Source organism: Mauremys reevesii, linkage group 1 (genome assembly GCF_016161935.1).
Source record: "Mauremys reevesii isolate NIE-2019 linkage group 1, ASM1616193v1, whole genome shotgun sequence".
NCBI lineage: Eukaryota > Metazoa > Chordata > Testudines > Geoemydidae > Mauremys > Mauremys reevesii.
Window position 1 is genome coordinate 212,883,441 of NC_052623.1, and position 18,454 is coordinate 212,901,894.

General features: G+C 51.9%; 1 protein-coding gene and 1 long non-coding RNA gene across 3 annotated transcripts in view; one reads left to right on the forward strand and one right to left on the reverse strand.

Moving 5' to 3' along the window:
* Positions 1–18,454, forward strand: part of HAO2 (hydroxyacid oxidase 2) — a 32,148-nt gene that overhangs the window by 4,487 nt on the left and 9,207 nt on the right. The window contains exons 1-5 of one of the 2 annotated variants that reach the window (XM_039499483.1): positions 6,139–6,262; positions 8,601–8,753; positions 9,876–10,027; positions 10,566–10,849; positions 14,216–14,431. In XM_039499483.1, the coding sequence (XP_039355417.1) occupies positions 8,623–8,753; positions 9,876–10,027; positions 10,566–10,849; positions 14,216–14,431 (783 nt within the window). In that variant the 5' untranslated portion in view covers positions 6,139–6,262; positions 8,601–8,622. Of the gene's footprint in view, positions 1–6,138; positions 6,263–8,600; positions 8,754–9,875; positions 10,028–10,565; positions 10,850–14,215; positions 14,432–18,454 lie in introns of those variants that run through there. The other variant, XM_039499475.1, reaches the window with a different exon arrangement.
* LOC120381293 lies at positions 9,944–16,863 on the reverse strand. The gene is made up of 3 exons (XR_005588012.1): positions 16,837–16,863; positions 10,493–10,766; positions 9,944–10,046 (listed from the first exon to the last, which is right to left on the reverse strand). It is a non-coding gene; the product is annotated as an uncharacterized LOC120381293 (long non-coding RNA).

The window sequence follows — 18,454 nt, forward strand, 5'->3', positions numbered from 1 at the left end:
CCCAAGCCCTAGGTCAGGGCGGGGCAGCAAACAGTAGTTCACTGGTTCAGGCCCTCAGGCAGGGTCTGAGTAAAATAAACAGTAATTTAAGCCCCAAGCCCTCAGTCAGGGCGGGGCAACAGATAGCAGTTCAGGGCTCAGGCCCTCAGGCAGGAGCTGAGCAAACACCACAGCAGTTCAGGGCTCAGGTCCTCAGGCAGGAGCTGAGCAAACACACACAGGTAAGTCCAGGCCTCTATGCCTGAGCGGTGGTGTGAAGGGGAGGCTGCCACCCGTGAGTGGGGTGGCAGGGGGGATGCAGGCCCACCCACTCCACTGTGTCCCAGCCCGGGGCCCTAACAGCGGCAGTCAGTCTGCTGCTGTGTCATTGGGGTCCTGACCACAACACACCAACATTGGCTCGAAGTCTGCTGTAGCCAGATTGGGGTCAGCTACCCCCAGGCTACTTCCCATCTCCCCCGCCATTGGTACCTGCTCATCTCTGGGGTCCCACACCATGGGCTCCTCGGGGCGCTGGGCGCTGGCTAGGTCGGGCTGCTCCTCAGGACTCGGGTCGGGGGGACGCTCGGGCAGCTCCTCAGGGTACTGGGCTCGGGGAAGGCTCGGCCAGTCCTCCTCAGGGTACCGGGCTCGGGGAAGGCTCGGTCCAACAGGAGCTCGGTCAGTAGCATCTGTCCTCTCCAGCCGCCGGGCAGCAACTAAGCGCTGGGGCCGGGCCTTTATACTTCCTATACCGCCCCTTGACTTCCGGGGGGCGGGGACAGGCGGTGGTGACTCCGCCCACTATGGCGGCTGTTCTGGCTCGTCCCTCTCAGGAGCGGCTGGGAGCCAGGCCGCCTCACTACATGCCCCCCCTCCCAAGGCTGGCTCCCGTGCAGCGGGGCCAGCCCCTTCCATACCCCCCAGCCAGGAGAGGAAGTCCGCGTTAGCGTGGTCCTTCCCGGCCCTATGACGAACAGTGAAGACATAGGGCTGCAGGGCCAAGTACCACCGCTGCAGCCGCATATTATGGTCCTTCATGCGGGCCAACCACTGCAGGGCGGAGTGGTCAGTGACCAAGGTGAAGGGGGCTCCCAGGATGTAGTACCTCAGGGCTTCACAAGCTCACTTCACAGCAAGGGCTCCTTTTTCGACCACCGCATCGTTTTTCTCTCGGGGAACAGCTTCCGGCTAATGTAAAGAACCGGATGCTCTTCCCCCTCTACTTCTTGGGAAAGGACGGCCCCGAGTCCCACTTCCGAGGCGTCCATCTGTAAAACAAATGTCCGGTGGAAATCAGGACTGTACAAAACCGGCTCACCGCAGAGGCTTGTCTTGAGTGTCTGAAAGGCCTCGTCGCACTCGCGGGTCCATTTCACCTGTCGCGGGCTGTCCTTCGTCAGGAGCCCCGTTAAGGGGGCGGCAATCGCCGCAAATTGGGGAATGAATCGTCGATAATAGCCCGCCAACCCCAGAAACTGGCGTACCTGACGTTTCGTGGCTGGCGGGGGGCAGGTTGCGATGGCCTGGACCTTGCCTACTAAAAGTTTTACCTGCCCATGCCCTATAGTGTACCCCAGGTACATAGTCTCTTGCCAGCCAATGTGGCAATTTTTTGGGTTGGCTGTTAGTCCAGCTGTCCGCAGGGACCTCAGGACAGCTGCGACTCTTTCTAGGTGGTTCTCCCACCGAGGACTGTAAATGACCACGTCATCTAGATAGGCGGCCACGTAGTCCTGATGTGGCTGGAGGAGGCGGTCCATCAAGCGCTGAAACGTGGCCGGGGCCCCATGGAGGCCGAAAGGCATCCAGGTAAATTGGTACAGGCCCGTGGTGGTGGCGAATGCGGTCTTCTCCCTGGAGGCTGGTTCCAGGGGGATCTGCCAGTACCCCTTACTTAGGTCGAGGGTGGTAATATAGCAGGCTTCTCCTAACCAGGCCAACAGCTCATCTATCCGAGGCATCGGATACGCATCGAACTTGGAGATGGCATTGACATGCCTGAAGTCGATGCAGAACCATTGTGAGCCGTCGGGCTTCGGTACCAGCACTACTGGGCTCCGCCACTCACTTTGTGAAGGTTCAATCACCCCCAAGTCCAGCATAGCCCGTACCTCCTCCTCAATGACCCGCCTTCGGTGATACGGCAAGGGCCTGGTCGTACTCCGGATCACCACCCCAGGCTCCATCTGGATTCGATGATATACCAGGGTAGTGAATCCCGGTTGAGCCGTGAAGGTGCAGGAGAAGGCTCGCAGGAGGCACCGGGTCTGTTTGAGTTGTTCCTCTGTTAAGGTCTCCCCAAGCTGGGGTTCCCCGGGGTCCTCGGTATGGGTGACCTGGGGTCCTAGCTCCAATTCTGGTGGGTAGAGGTTAATCAGAAGACCTTCACGGTCGCGCCAGGGCTTGAGAAGGTTGACGTGGTACCGCTGGATCTTCTTTTTCCAGTCTGGCTGATTAATTTCATAGGTAACCGGGCCCACCTTCTGGACCACCTCATATGGCCCTTGCCAGTGGGCCAGAATCTTCGACTCGCTGGAGGGAAGGAGGAGTAACACCCGGTCTCCGGGTTGAAAGTCCCGAGTCTGGGCGTCCCAGTTATATGTCTGGGCCTGCGCCTCTTGGGCAACTTTCAAATTCTCCTGCGCCAGAGCCCCCGCCTGCTTAAGGCGCTCCTGGAGCTGGAGTACGTACTTTAAGAGTCCCTGGGCCGGTGATGGGGCTTGTTCCCAAGTTTCCCTCATGAGGTCCCATAGGCCCCGGGGTCGACGTCCATACAGCAATTCAAAGGGGGAAAACTTGGTTGACGACTGGGGGACTTCTTGTACCGCCAGGAGCAGGGGTGGAAGTAGCTGGTCCCATCGGCAAAGGTCCTCCTGGGGGAACCTACGCAACATCTCCTTCAGCGTCCGGTTGAATCTTTCAACCAGCCCATCGGTCTGGGGGTGATAGACGGACGTCCGCAGTTGTTTTATCCCCAGGAGTTCGCACACCTGCTGGAGCAGCCGTGAAGTAAAGTTAGTCCCCTGATCCGTGAGGATCTCCCGGGGCAGGCTGACGCGGGCAAAGACCTTCACCAGCTCAGCTGCGATGGTGCGGGCTGTGATGTTCCGGAGAGGGATTGCTTCAGGGAACCTGGTAGCATAGTCCATGATAACTCAAATATATTGAAACCCTGCACTGCTCTTAGGGAGAGGCCCCACCAGGTCCATGGCCACGCATTCAAAGGGGGTCTCAATGAGAGGCATTGGGACCATCGGTGCCTTGGGAGTTCGTGCTGGGGCAGCCAACTGGCATTCTGGACAAGAATTGCAATAATTCTTTACCTCCTGGTGTACCCCTGGCCAGAAGAAGCGCCCCAGGATCTGAGCCAGCGTCTTCTCGTGACCGAGGTGCCCGGCCGCTGGGATGTCGTGGGCCAGTTTCATGACCGCCCGGCGGTGACACTGAGGCACAAGGAGTTGTGTCCGGGTATCCCCCGTGCAGGGGTCCCTCTCGACGCGATACAGGCTCTCCTGCCGCAGCTCAAAGTGCGGCCACTGCGCCGCTCGATGTGGGTCGAGGACAGTCCCATTCACGGTGGGCAGCTGGTCGTATGCTCGTTTGAGAGTGGGGTCGGCCCGTTGATCCCGGCAGAAGTCCGTAGGCGCCGCGGGATCCTCCCCCACTCCTGGGGAGGCCTCTTCAGGTCCCCCCGTCGGGTTGGCATGGTCGGGGGCTTCTGCCTCGTCCTCCTCAGTCTCTGGGGCCTCCCCTTCCAAGGCTGGCGTGACCCGCGGGCTGCCCTTCGCGTGGCGGCGTAGGACCACTGGAAACTTGGGCCAGTCCCGACCCAGGATCACCGGGTACGCCAGTCGTGGAGCGAGTCCTACTACCATCAGCTGGGTGACTCCATCAACGGTCAGCTGGGCCCTGGCACTCGGGTAGGGCCGTATGTCTCCATGGATGCACTGCAGCTGAATCTTCCCCGGGCGGTTGTCAGCCTGAGGGCCTACGCTTTGGCAGACCAGCGTCTGGCCGCAGCCTGAATCGAGGAGGGCCACCGGCGGGTGCCCCTCAATGACCACGGGCACAGTGATCTTGGCCGCTTGCGTATGCCGGGCACGGCCTTCCCCTGAGTAAACCTGGCCAAAGGTACACTCCAATCCTGGGCGGTCCCGCTGTAAATGGCCATGCGCCCCGCAGGAGAAACAGGGCCCCAGGTCCGCCCATCCCGTCCGTGACCGGATCCCGGGGTTACCTCCAGGAGGACTCCGGTAGTCTTCTCTAGCCGCGGGAGCCGGGGTCCGAGCGGGTCTCCCAGAGGACACTGCGGCACGGGTCTGGGCCTCTGCTCCATGGGAGAAAACTCATACGTCTGTCGGGGTGGGCGCCCCCTTCTTCTCAGGGTTGGGGTGCTCCATCCGGGTGGGGCTGTCCGGCCAGCCGAATCCAGCGGGGCTTCAGCCGCGAGGAAGTCCTCCATTATTATAACGGCTTTGGACACTGTCGCCGGCCTATGGCGGAGGACCCAGGCTCTTCCTCGCGGTGGGAGTACATGGGCGAACTGCTCCAGTACTACCTGCTCTATCAGCTCCTCTGACGTCCGGCGTTTGGGCTGCAACCACTGCTTGCAGGTCTCCTGGAGCTCTTGGGCCACCATCCAAGGCCGGGCCCCTGGAGGACGGGTCAGGCTTCTAAACCGCTGTCGGTAGGTCTCCAGACTCACATCCAGGGCATCCAGAATGGCGGCTTTCACCTGGCTGTAGTCCTGGGCTGCCTCCACAGACAGGCCTCAATAGACCGTCTGAGCAGTCCCAGTTAAGTATGGGGCCAGGATGGTAGCCCATTGGTCCTGGGCCCAGCCCGCGACAACGGCCACCCACTCGAACGTGACGAGAAAGGCTTCGGGGTCATCGCCGGGCCCCATCTTCGTCAGTCGAATTGGGGGGCTGGGCCGCGGGGCCCCTGCAACGCCTCCTGGCTGGGATTCCCCTGGTTGGGTCAGTGCCGCTGCGAGCTGCTGGACACATTGCCGCTGAAAGTCCTGGTGCTGGGTAACCAGGTCTTGAATGAGCTGCCGTTGTTCGGTTCCTAGCTGCTTGACGAGCTACTGCTGCTGTTGCAGGTGGGCGGCCTGCTGCTCCTGTTGCTGTCGTGACTGGGCCGCCTGCTGTCGCTCCTGGTTCTCCGTCATGAGGGCCAGGAGCTGGGACAGATCCATCTCTCGGGAGGGTGGTCTCTCTCCCGCGGCCCCCTTCTCACCGGTGTCAAGAGCTCGCACTCACATCCTGGGCGAGACTCCTCAGAGAAGGCACCACGTGTAAGAGTCCGGTGTGGGGGCTCAGCCATCTCAGGAGCGGCTGGGAGCCAGGCCGCCTCACTACACAAGGCTAGCAAGCAGTTCGGTCCCCAGAGTCCAAGCCCTAGGTCAGGGCGGTGCAGCAAACAGTAGTTCACTGGTTCAGGCCCTCAGGCAGGAGCTGAGCAAACACCACAGCGGTTCACTGGTTCAGGCCCTCAGGCAGGAGCTGAGCAAACACCACAGAGGTTCAGGGGCTCAGGTCCTCAGGCAGGAGCTGAGCAAACACACACAGGTAAGTCCAGGCCTCTATGCCTGGGCATTGGTGGGAAGGGGGAGACTGCCACCCATGAGTGGGGTGGCAGGGGGGACACAGGCCCACCCACTCCACTGTGTCCCAGCCCGGGGCCCTAACAGCGGCAGTTAGTCTGCTGCTGTGTCGGTGGGGTCCTGACCGCAACACACCAACATTGGCTCAAAGTTTGCTGTAGCCAGACTGGGGTCGGCTACCCCCAGGCTACTTCCCATCTCCCCCGCCATTGGTACCTGCTCATCTCTGGGCTCATCAGGCGGGGTCCCACACCATGGGCTCCTCGGGGCGCTGGGCGCTGGCTAGGTCAGGCTGCTCCTCAGGACACAGGTCGGGGGGGACGCTCGGGCAGCTCCTCAGGGTACCGGGCTCGGGGAAGGCTCAGCCAGTCCTCCTCAGGGTACCGGGCTCGGGGAAGGCTCGGCCAGTCCTCCTCAGGGTACCGGGCTGGGGGAAGGCTCGGCCAGTCCTCCTCGGGGTACCGGGCTCGGGGAAGGCTCGGCCAGCCTTCCTTGGGGTACTGGGCTCGGTCCAACAGGCGCCTCACTACAGGCGCCAATTTGCGATGCTTATGGCCAGATTTTCCCTAGAACTTACCATTTTATAGCACTGTTCAGACTATACTCTCACTGATTTCAGTTGCAGCTCTGAGGGCTTAGCACTTCTGCAGCTCAGACCCCTTCTGTTTCAATGTAAGCATCCAGAAAATGAAGAACACTCAATTAGTGGCCAACTGTAAAAATTTTGCTTTCGTTGGATCCCACAGGAACTCTGTGGCACAGGCAGGGATAGAATCTGATTCTCCAGAGCAGCATTCAGCTGCCTTAACCATAAAACTGTCCTTTCTCTTTCTGCAATCCCCTGCTTCATTCATTCACACCTTCCAGATTCTGCAACAATGAAGGAGGGGTTTTACAGGCAACAGCGTTCTTCTTTACACAGCCCTGATTCATTCCTTGAGCATGGTCCATCCTGTTCACTAAATGAGTCAGAAATTCTATGGGGGAAAAAACTAGTATTTGATCATGTAATTAAAGAGTGTATCATAATGCATACACACAAAGGAGCCAAATTATGGTGGCACAGGTAACTTTAACTGTGGAATTTCGTAACTTTTGAGTGATTGACTTTGCAACCTTAATGGGATTTAAATGTATTTTTTGTGAGTCATTTCTTAGGTTTTAAAAAAAAGCAAACTGAACCCCCTCCCCCCCCCCTGAAATTCCGTCATATTGATTCTCACATGGGTCATCTTCAGGTTTCAAAATTTTAAATCCATAGCACAGCCCTCTACCACTTGAACTAAAAGAATAACTGGTAGCAGTAGTAGGTTGGCATTCTCTGTGTGGGCCAGCTACTAGGGGGAGGGGGATGAGGCATACATTTTGGGTTACACAGATATTTGCTGACAGCAAAGGAATGATGAGGCCCAGGGATCCTGGGTTCCATTCCAGGTTCTGAGGGGTGTGTTCTCTAGTGGTTAGAGACATCTGTCCCTGTTCCCTGAAAACCAGACCCCTTCTGCCCACCAATGCCTCCAGCTGTCCAAGGACCAGCCCCAGTTATCCATCCTCCATCTCCTCATCCCTGTCCATAGCACTGCCCCCACCCATACGTCCTCTGGGTCTTCATCCCAGTCTCCCCTTCATCACCATCCCAGCCCCTCACTTCTCTACATTACAGCTAGCAAGTGCCTCCTCTTCCCTGCTGAGGAGTCTGTGGTGGATCAGTCTCCCAGCTCTCAGTTCCTGTGTCTGCTGCCTCAGCTGCCTCTGGTGGCAAGGAGACACAATTTCAGGGAAAGTCCTTCAGGTCTAGGTTGGAGAATGCTCAGTGAAAACAAAATCCTCAGAAAATTTAGCTGCCAAACTCTGTCTCTACCGAGATGTGCAAACTGAAATTTTCAGTCTCACAACTTGGCCAAGTTTAGGTGGATATTCACAGTGAAGACAAAGGACGTGTACCTTACACTAAGGCAAATTCCAAGTTCCTGGACCAAAAAACAGATGTACTAGAACTTCTCAATGAAACAGTTATTCATGAGCAAAACAATGCATTTTCCCTAAGCTTGTTCTCAGAAATGACTGAACCGCTTTTGCTGAAATTTAAAACAACAAAAAACAAAAAAAAACTCAGACGGAGGCAGACACCCAGTATGGAAATTTCAATCCAAACGATTAAAGTCTGACAAAGTTAAAAGCAACTGAAAACAGGTTCTTATGAAGGAAGTGTCAGGCAACCTTAACTATTGGCAGCACTACCTGCACCTCTTATTATGATGCCGCTGGGAGGAAATAGCTGTGTGGCCAACAGCTAGAGCTGCAGATGTGCGCTACACAGCAATGCCCAGTGACAAATGCCCAGTAAAAAATAATACGACAGGCGTAGCATACACAGTATCTGCAAGTGGACTGTGGTACACAATATATAACACATAGTACATATCGCAGGCCAAATTCAGACAGTAGTTATACTCTACAACCTCACAGACTTCAATGGCATTTCATAGAGTACAAAATTTTTGTCTTTATGCTTCAGTTTCTGAAAGGATGAATATTCTACCTTATGCAGTGATCCTACTATGCAGGAAGAAGTCTTGACAGTACTTTGGTTGGAGACCACCAAAAAAATAAATAAAAAAATCCCCAGACTGCTGCAGGAAGCAGTGTGGGTGACTGAAATTTGTCTGGCAAATGGTGGCCTATACAAAATGATATAGTGGCATCTGAGACCATTTCAGATCTTGAAAGCCATTCTCATCTTTATACTCTAAGACATTCTCAATAGATAGATTAAGGATAAGTGCCTTTCTCATTCCTGGAGGTCGCGCCATCATGGCAGAGATGAGGCACACTGATTGGTCGCTGTGGAGAAGCTGGAGCTGGAATTCTTCTGCAGATAGAGGATTGTAGAGCTGTCAGTCCAAGACCAGCACTAAATTAAATTGAAGTGGATAAAAGAGAGAACGCTGACAATGCTCACGGACCTGATATCTACTCTATGCTTGACATGTTATTCCTCTCTTCTCAGGTTCCTATAACCTTTTTCTGAAATGCCCATGATATGTTTGTCAGACTTTGAAGCTTATGCTAAGAAGCATCTGCCCAAGAGCACATGGGACTTTTTTGCAGGTGGAGCTGATGAGTGTTGCACCCGAGATGACAACCTCCTGGCATATAAGAGGTAAAGAGAGCTCTTATTTTGTGGGCCAAAATCTTTTAGACTATGTTGGGATGTAAGTTCTTGATGTTCTCAAGTGTCTAATACTCTCAACACCTATCCCCTATATAAATGACCCAAAGCAAAATGCACCTGAGTTACTTACACTGTAGCCTCTGGCGTTACCCAGCAGATGAAGGTAGGTAGCATGGAGCACAGGGGATGCTGAGGGTGGGAATGGGCAGCAAGGGAGTGGAAGCAAGTGGCATATTGTGTAGGTGAGAGGGTAAAGGGTGGGAGTGGCCATAGGGAGTGTGGGGCATTGGGAGTATGGGGGTGGAAAGTATGTAGCACAGGGGGCTGAGACTTGAGGGGAAATTGCATGGATAGTGAGACTGGGCAGTGTTCCGGCTGATGATATGGCTATAACAATCTGAAGGTTTTTGATGTAAGGGAAGAGAGGTGGAATCCAACAGCAAGTAGCAAAAGTGCAGATGTGTATGGCATGGGATACAAGGAAGGCAAATGACATGGAACAAGGAGCATTTGAGTAGGTGGTTTTCATGTTCTAGGATGCTATTCAGACCACTGAGGGGTGGTATCACCACTTTCCCTGCAACTCCAAGTGCTTTAAATGCTCTGTTGCTGAAGCTCTCTGCCGGGGATGCTCACAGTTAGCAACAAGCATGCCCTCTGTCTGTTTGCTGTGCAATCCTGATACAGCAGCAGTTTGCCTTCTGCAGCAACACAATCACTCCCTGGTTTCCACCAGCTTTGGTTGCACCTGGCAATATGACCCCAGCATCCACCCCATCCCGAATTTTCCTGAAACCATGTGCTCTGCAATGTCCAGCCCTTTCCTGGACCATTCAGAGGAATAAGGTTTTTTTGTTCCTCTAAAGAGACAAAATGCACTTTAACTGGAGTTAATCACTTCAATGCACACACAGCACTGGGATGGTTTAGATTAAAAGTAAAACAAATGTATTGACCAAAGGAGATAGATTTTAAGTGATACCAAATTGAAAAAATAAAGTTAGAAAGAGTTAAAAAACAAGTAAAAATACACTTTCTAGTTAACAAAACTACAGTCTTGGTTCAAAGTAAGATTCTTTCCACTGGCATTTCCTCTTTGTCTTCCTGCAGAATCCACTTCCGGCCACGCATGTTGCGGGGTATGTCTGTGATAGACACTAGGACTATGCTTCTAGGTACTGAAATCAGCTTCCCTGTGGGGATTGCCCCCACTTCGTTCCACCGGCTGGCTTGGCCTGATGGAGAGAAGAGCACAGCAAGAGGTACCTTCTTATTTCGTTCCTGTAAAACAAAAGAGGCCACACTAAAAGCCTGTGGGAAACCTTGAGCAACTCTGGTGGCATTTTAAAGTGAGGCCGACCCCCCTGAAAAGCCAATCCATAAGAATGATACTGAAGTGCCATGTCTTAGAGCCAAATTCTTTTCCTGACCTCCTACTCCTCTTTCCCTTGCGATGTTCTGGAGGCACAAAGCAGTGGGAAAACCACATATGGTCACAGTGCTGCAGCACTGTAGTTATCCTCAGCTACCAGAACAGCCTCTTGGGGGCTACTGTAACTTAGAGAAGACCTGAAGCTATTCCTCCTTGTGCCGGGGACCAAACTGCCCCCCTACTGGCCCCAGGATCTGAGGTGGGGTAACATACAGCATTCAGCCTGTACAGTCCATACACACTTTATAAAATATGGATGAAAGAACTTGTATTGGGGGTTCTTAGCTGGCATTACCATTGTATCCAGGCAGAATTGGTGAGGAAGCTTCAACACCTCGTACTGAGACTTTTTAAAATATCTCCTGCAGCTGCTGAAGCCATGAACACCTGTTACATCACCAGCACATTCTCCACCTGCGCCGTGGAGGAGATTGCTGCAGCCGCACCCAATGGCTTCCGATGGTTCCAGCTGTACATTCATTGCAACAGGGCACTCTCAGAGGGGCTGGTCCGACGTGTAGAAGCCGCGGGTTTTCAAGGCCTGGTGCTCACTGCCGATCTTCCCTACACTGGGAAGAGACGAGACGACATCCGCAACAACTTCCAGCTCCCACCACACATGACAGTGAAGAACTTTGAAGGAGTCTTTGAGGTTTGGGAAATGGTGTGTGTGTGTGTGAGAGAGAGAGAGAGAGAGAGAGAGAGAGAGCGTGCAGATGGGAGCCTCACTGGACAGTGACAACTCCTGCCTACCGATAGTGGGGGAGGAGGCAGAGTGAGGGCAGCTGGCTTAAGCAGTGTTACTGAGCATGCTCAGTACAAACCAAGCTGCATATCAGGGTGGGGGCACATGACCATATGTCTCCCTTACCCCGCCCCCCCCCCCACACACACACACGGCCTCTGCCTCTGGACTACAAAAGTAGTTCCTAGCCTTTTTGGATACATGTTATTTGCCGAACTCAGGCCTGGTCCACACTTAAAAGAGCTACTGTTATAACTACTTCAGTGAGGGGATGTGATGTTGTTACTACTGTGGATGCAGTTATACCAGCATAACGGTGACTCATGCCAGTATAGTTATTTCCCTTTCCATATGGGAATAGCTATATTGGTAGATGCATCTTTATACCAATATAACTGCACCCATGCTGGTGGCAGTGGTGTGTGTGGGGGTGGGGATGGTATTACTGCTTTAACTGTACCAGTATAGTTAAAGTGGTACAATTTTGGGGTATAGACATGCCCTAAGATCTCAGCTGTGCCAGCCAGTGCTCACTGCCTTTCATTCATCTGTGCCTGCTCTAAATTCTGATGGAGCTTGGGTTGCTCTAAAGCCTGGCCTCACTCTCAGAGCTCCACTGATGGTTACAGCAGTCACAACTGAACGGGAGGTGAGCTCTAAATCCGTGTAATGCCCCTGAAGTCATTTTGTTCAACAGCTCAAGTGCCTTTGCAGGAAAGAATTGACAACTGATAGGCACGTAGTCCCCTGGTCAAACATTTTCCTTTCAAATGGTTGGATGAAAATCTGTCTTGATTTGACCAAATGTTTAAAATCATACTCTGTACGCGCACAAGAATCTTTTAATAGTGCTCTCCCTGATTTCTATTGGCAGATCTGCATGTGCAGATCTAACAAAATTGTGTGTGTGGAGATTTTACTAAAACATTTTGAAACACTGGGCCAGGTTATCGGCTGCTCAGCTCCCACTACTTTTTTTCTCCCATGGATGCTCCAGTGCCGGAGCACCTTCAGAGTCGGCACATACGCTTCTAAGTAACTTGGCTTAATTCCATTCACTTTTTCAGGCTCTGCATGAGCAAGCAGTCATGGGATAAGAGGGAAGTCATGGATTGGTAATTGGCTAAAAGATAGGAAACAAAGGGTAGGAATAAATGGTCAGTTTTCAGAATGGAGAGAGGTAAATAGTGGTGTCCCCCAGGGGTCTGTACTGGGACCAGTCCTATTCAACATATTCATAAATGATCTGGAAAAGGGTAAACAGTGAGGTGGCAAAATTTGCAGATGATACAAAACTATTCAAGATAGTTAAGTCCCAGGCAGACTGTGAAGAGCTACAAAAGGATCTCACAAAACTGGGTGACTGGGCAACAAAATGGCAGATGAAATTCAATGTTGATAAATGCAAAGTAATGCACCTTGGAAAACATAATCCCAACTCTACATATAAAAGTATGGGTTCTAAAATAGCTCTCACCATTCAAGAAAGTTCTTGGAATCATTGTGGATAGTTCTCTGAAAACATCCACTCAATGTGCAGCGGCTGTCAAAAAAGCTAACAAAATTTTGGGAATCATTAAGAAAGGAATAGATAATAAGACAGAAAATATCATATTGCCTCTATATAAATCCATGATACGCCCACCTCTTGAATACTGTGTGCAGATGTGGTTGCCCCCATTTCAAAGAAGATATATTGGAACTGGAAAAGGTTCAGAAAAGGGCAACAAAAATGATTAGCAGTATGGAGCATCTGCCATATGAGGAGAGATTAACAAGACTGGGACTTTTCAGCTTGGAAAAAAGACGACTAAGGGGGGATGTGATAGAGATCTATAAAATCATGACTGGTGTAGAGAAAGTAAATAAGGAAGTGCTATTTACTCCTTCTCATAACACAAGAACTAGGGGTCACCAAATGAAATTAATAGGCAGCAGATTTAAAACAAACAAATGGAAGTATTTTTTCACACAATACACAGTCAACCTGTGGAACTCCATGCCAGAGGATGTTGTGAAGGCCAAGACTATATCAGGGTTCAAAAAAGAACTAGATAAATTCATGGAGGATAGGTCCATTAAAGGCTATTAGCCAGGATGGGCAGGGATAGCGTCCCTAGCCTCTGTTTGCCAGAAGCTGGGAATGGGCAACAGGGGATGGATCATTCGATGATTACCTGTTCTGTTCATTCCCTCTGGGGCACCTGGCATAGGCCACTGTTGGAAGACAGGATACTGGACTAGATGTACCTTTGGTCTGATACAGAATGGACGTTCTTATGTTAAGCCAGGGATTCAAAGGAGTGCCTCATTCAAAGCACAATGTGAGCACTGAGTGAGGCACGATTCTGCAGGAGTCCTTGCCTCCTTCAGTGTGCATCTTGAATGGGACAGAGCAATCTACGGTGGGCTAGCCACATCCAATTTCACCCCCCCCCCATTGTTTCCTTTTAAATAAACTACTAATTCCCTCAAGAAAATGGCACTAAAATCACACACAAATCAGGAAATGCAAAAGTGACAGTTGCTTATGTGAATGTATTGTGATACAGTCTTCATTTACATGCTACTCTTTCTGTGGGTCTGGGTGGCACACACTGAATGAGACAAGGTACAGAATGAGTGAGAACTGTTTTGTGGATCTGGGCCTGATTTGGGGCCCAATTGTTTCAGCACAGTGTAATTCCTGAGTATGCATTGTAGTCCATGCACTTACTCTCAGTCTAAACCAGTGTAACTGAGAGTACCTTTAAGGTTAATGGCAGGATAGATGATATGTAGCAAATAGGCAGGTTGCAACAATCAGAACTGTATGACTATGGGTAGCCTTCCCTTTTGTATCTCCTGCTTTCTCATCTTGTTTTGAAATACAGTGAATGGAAAGGAGACCTGCCTTGGCCTCCATCACACCAGACAGTTTATGCTGCTATCTAAAGAAGCCAAATGGCCTTGTTTGCAGAAAAAAAAATCATTTTGACAACTGCTGTATCAAGGGCATATCCCCTCCTGTTTCTGCAATATCCTCATTTGCACTCCTGCCCTCCAATACCTTGGCTTTGACATCTCAGCCTACATCCCTCAGAGAGTTTTCTTTCCATGTCCATTCCCCATAATAATTGTTGTCCTACAGGGACATGCCCTTTACAAAGCCAATTGATGGAACTGTTATGAAGTCTATTAATGTCTTCTGTGGTAGAGAAAGAGTTTGAGAGATATTATATTATATTATATTATATACATGTAATGACATTTCCTTCTACTCCATGGCTGCAGGAAGAGAGTTGTTCTGTGTATGGCCTCCCGTCTAATTCCATAGACCCTTCTATAAACTGGAATGACATCTATTGGCTGCAGAGCCTGACTCGCTTGCCTATCATTGTCAAGGGAATTTTGACTAAGGAAGATGCAGATCTGGCAGTGAGACATGGAGTTAAGGGGATTATCGTATCCAACCATGGTGGAAGGCAGCTGGATGGAGGACCTGCCACTGTAAGTGGAAAGCTGCAATCTGTTGTCATAGGCATGTACATGTTTCCCGACATAGGTAACTGTGTGCTGACATTCATATACATAGATGTGGTATACCTGCACATACATTTGCGTGCCTGTGTGTACTGTAGCAAGGATGAAGTGAAGAGTAGAAAATATAGAGATGAGGGTACAATACGGTCTCAGCACCTAATTCTGCCGAGACACAAGCCCATTGAATTTAGCAGAAACTGCCTGCAAATATTTGCAGCATTAGATCTTAATGGAATGGAAATTTATAGTCCCTTAAGCCCCAGAGTAAAGAATTTATGTGGCAGAAACCTCCCTGATATCCATCTCTACAAATTAATCACTGGGTGTTTGAATGTTTGCATACACCCACGTTTCTTCTCATCTTTTTTTCTGTTTCTTTTATCCATGTTATTTTTGCATATTGTCACATCTGTGTTTTATTGTGACCTATTCACTTTACTATTTTTACTGACTTTTCTCTCATTTGCTTTATAAAATACAACACAATAATCCAAAGAATTCCATGGAAACACTACTTTGATGCAATGACAAGGTAGAAAATTTTATGCATGCAGAATATGTAAGTGATAAGGTTTTCACTACCACCTTAAATCTTCCTGCTCATGCCTGTACCTTCATGATTTTCAAAGTGTGGGGCACACCACTCTGGAGAGACACAACAAGATTTTCAGAGGGCTGAACATGCTCGGGGAGGGGGGCGGGGCCGGGAGAGACGAGATGAGGCTAGTCCCAGGATCCCTGCACTCCAGGCTCCCTTGTTCCCTTTACCCAGCATGTCCAGTGCTGTGCTGCTATCCTGCTGCCTGCAGACATTAGAGGCTGCCCCCACTGCCATGAGCTGCTTGGGAGCTCTCACCAGACAGCATCTGCCTGGCTGAGAACCAACTTAGCCTCTTCTGGGGCAGCCTGAGCACCCCCAGCTTTGAGGCTGTTTGCTGCAGAGACTGAATATAGGAGGTGGGGGAACTGGTGAGAGGAGGATTCTGATAGGGGAGCTGGGGTCTGGGCAGGGCCAGCTCCAGCTTTTTTGCCACCCCAAGCGGACCAACCCCCCCCCCAAATAGAGAAGAGCAGCAGCACTTTGGCGGCAGGGAATGAGGGGGACACCGCCAAATTCCTGCCAAAGACCTGGATGTGCCATCTCAAGCACCTGCTTCTATGCTGGTGCCTGGAGCCGGCCCTGGGTCTGGGTCTGGGGACTCTGCTGCGGGGAGACAGGCCAGACAGGGGGAGTTGCTCTGGACAGAGAGCAGGGTCTGGGTAGAAAGAAGGGAGGGAGGTGATAGCACTGCTGGGGGGCTGATGGGGAGGCAGGGAAATTCTGCTGCCAACCCAAGGCTGGGTGCTCTGCCAGGGAGATGGGGGCTAGGAGGAGGGCTGTCCCAGAACCTGGCTCCAGCTGCTCTTTGAAGGGCCAGGTGATGGACTCCCCTTGTCCAGCAGCCCTGGCTTCCCCAACACACTGTGGAGCTGAGAAGCTGTTCCCACACTAAGGACCCCTCACCCAGGGTCAAACCAATGGGCTCCATGCACTCCTTCTCCACAGGCCCCTGCCCCTCTGCCATAGCAACTGAACCCCCTCCTCAGGGGAGGGGTCCCGGAGCTTGCTGGTCATGTGGGGACTCTTCTGAATTCAGCACCATCCGGGTCCCCTCTGTTCCAAGAGGAAACCCATAAGGCATGAAACTCCAAAGGGCCTACAGACTAAAGAAACAAACATGAGAGAACCTCTGTTCTACTAGACTTCCAACCACTGCTATGGCTCCAGCTATTAGTGCAGGGTCTGTCATGCCTTCTGCTGCCCCAATTAACCAGCAGATATCAAACTTAGAAAACTTCAGGCTCAAACTTTGACAAAATCATAAGCAACTGAAAAGATTATTCTAGGAAATGTAACTAACTATTATAATTACAATATAGAAGGAGAACACAGAAGGGAAACAGATCAGAAGACCAGTGCCTTCTAAAGATAAGGTTGAGATAGTAGTCAAGGTGATTGGGGGGAAAATGCCTATCATCAATTTTTGCCCAAACTTCTTCAATCCCTTCTTATTGGCCCTCCCTCCTTCAGTCCATCCAGAATTTCTATGAATAGAAATCCCATGCTTGAATAATGAGTATAGCGGTAGGAATATACTACCAACCATCTGACCAGGATGGTGATTGTGAAATGCTCAGGGAGATGAGAGAGGCTACATAAACAGAAAACCCAGTAATAATGGAGGATTTCAACTATCCCCCTGTTGACTAGGTACAGAATGGGATGCAGAGATAAAATTTCTAGATACAGTTTGTAACTGGGCACAGACTCACCCGGCGGCACCCCCTGCTTCATCCTGGGAACAGGGGTGAAAGTAACTTACAGGACTTACCCATACTGCTGGAGTCCTGAGGGGGTGTGGCCTCATCCGGAAGAGGTGTGGCCTCTCAAGATTTAAAGGCCCTGGGGAACCAGCTGTGGCTGGGAGACCCAGAGCCTTTAAATCAACCAGGGGCTCCCAGCTGAAGAGGTGGCTGGGAGCCCCCCGGGGCTCAGGGGCAAATTAAAGGGCCTGAGGCTCTGGCTGCCAGGGGGAACCCCAAGCTTTGCAGGGCTGGGAAAGGGACTTAAAGGGTCCAGAGCTCCTGCCACTGAGGGAAGCCCGGAGCCTTTTAAATCCTGGCCCCAGCCCGGCTGCCAGAGCCGCAGCCGGGATTCAAAGAGCTCTGGGCTGCCCACAGCCATGGGGAGCCCTGAGAGCCCTTTAAATCGCAGCCCCAGCCTGGCCGGCAGAGCTGCAGCCAGGATGTAAAGGGCTCTGGGCTACCTGCAGCCGAATGCAGCCCAGAACCCTTTCAATCCCCGCTGTGGAAGTCGATGCAGTCCAGCACGGCCTACTGGCTCTTGCCAATACGCCGTACCGGACCGGCTTCCTTTCACCTCTGCCTGGGAATTAGCTCTTTCATAGCCTTGGCGCGCCCTCTGAAAGCCCCTGTCTCAACTTGTTGGGCCCCCATTTCCCCCTTAGGCCCCAGTGCCCCTTTTCCTTGGGGTGCTGCTCCCTGGCAGTAACCCCACAGTTTCAGTGGGTCTCCCCTACCCAGGGAACCTCCATCTCCCTATCCCCACCTTGCCTCAGTCTTGGCTACTGCTAGTCCCCATCTAGCCCCCATTCACTGGGACAGACTGCACTATGATTGCCACTCATCACTAGTGTAACCCTTCTGCCGGGCCGAAACGATAGCAGCAAGGGCTGGGTTCAATACATAGGGGTCCCTTCCCCACAACATAATGCAAAACCAGCTCGAGCCCCCACCCAGTGACCTGGGAAAATCTTACACTCACCCCTGGGTGCCTCGAGGAGGCAATACTTCCCCTCTTGCAAGCACAGAGTCTTGGTGTAGCAGAAAAGGTTTAATTACATGACAAACAACAAGCATTAAATTGGGAAAATACCTCAGCTAGAGTTCATAGGTCAAACCGTGAGCAAAGACCCACTCCAGCAAATTGGGCCATGTCCTTCTCTCGGGGCCCTTGAGTCCAGCAACCCCCAAATCACCCACAGTCCCAAAAGTCCCACAATCCAAAAGTCTCTGTCCCAGGTCAGTGCAGCCCCAGAGCTCAAGAGTCTCTCTGCAGAGGCCCCCCTCCTCAGCCTGGGTAGAAAGGGGCACCGTACATGGTTTCGGGGCCAACTGCCCTGCCTCTTCGTGGGGTTCTGCTTCCACTAGTCATCTCCGCAAACAGCTCAGCTCCGCTTGCTCTGTGGGCTGCTCCACTCTGCCAGCTGCTCTGGTCCACCAGCTGTCCTGTGATCCGCTCCAGCCGTCCTCGCGAGCTGCTTGGCTCCACTCACCCAGTGGCTGCACAAACTGCTCCACTCCGCTCTGCCAGCTGCTCTGCTCCACAGTATGGCTTCAGGATCCCCCACTCATTAGCACAGTACTCAGTGCTCTCAGCTCAGCAAGTCCAGCTCTTAGGTGATTTCAGCTCTTAGTAGGGGAACCCCA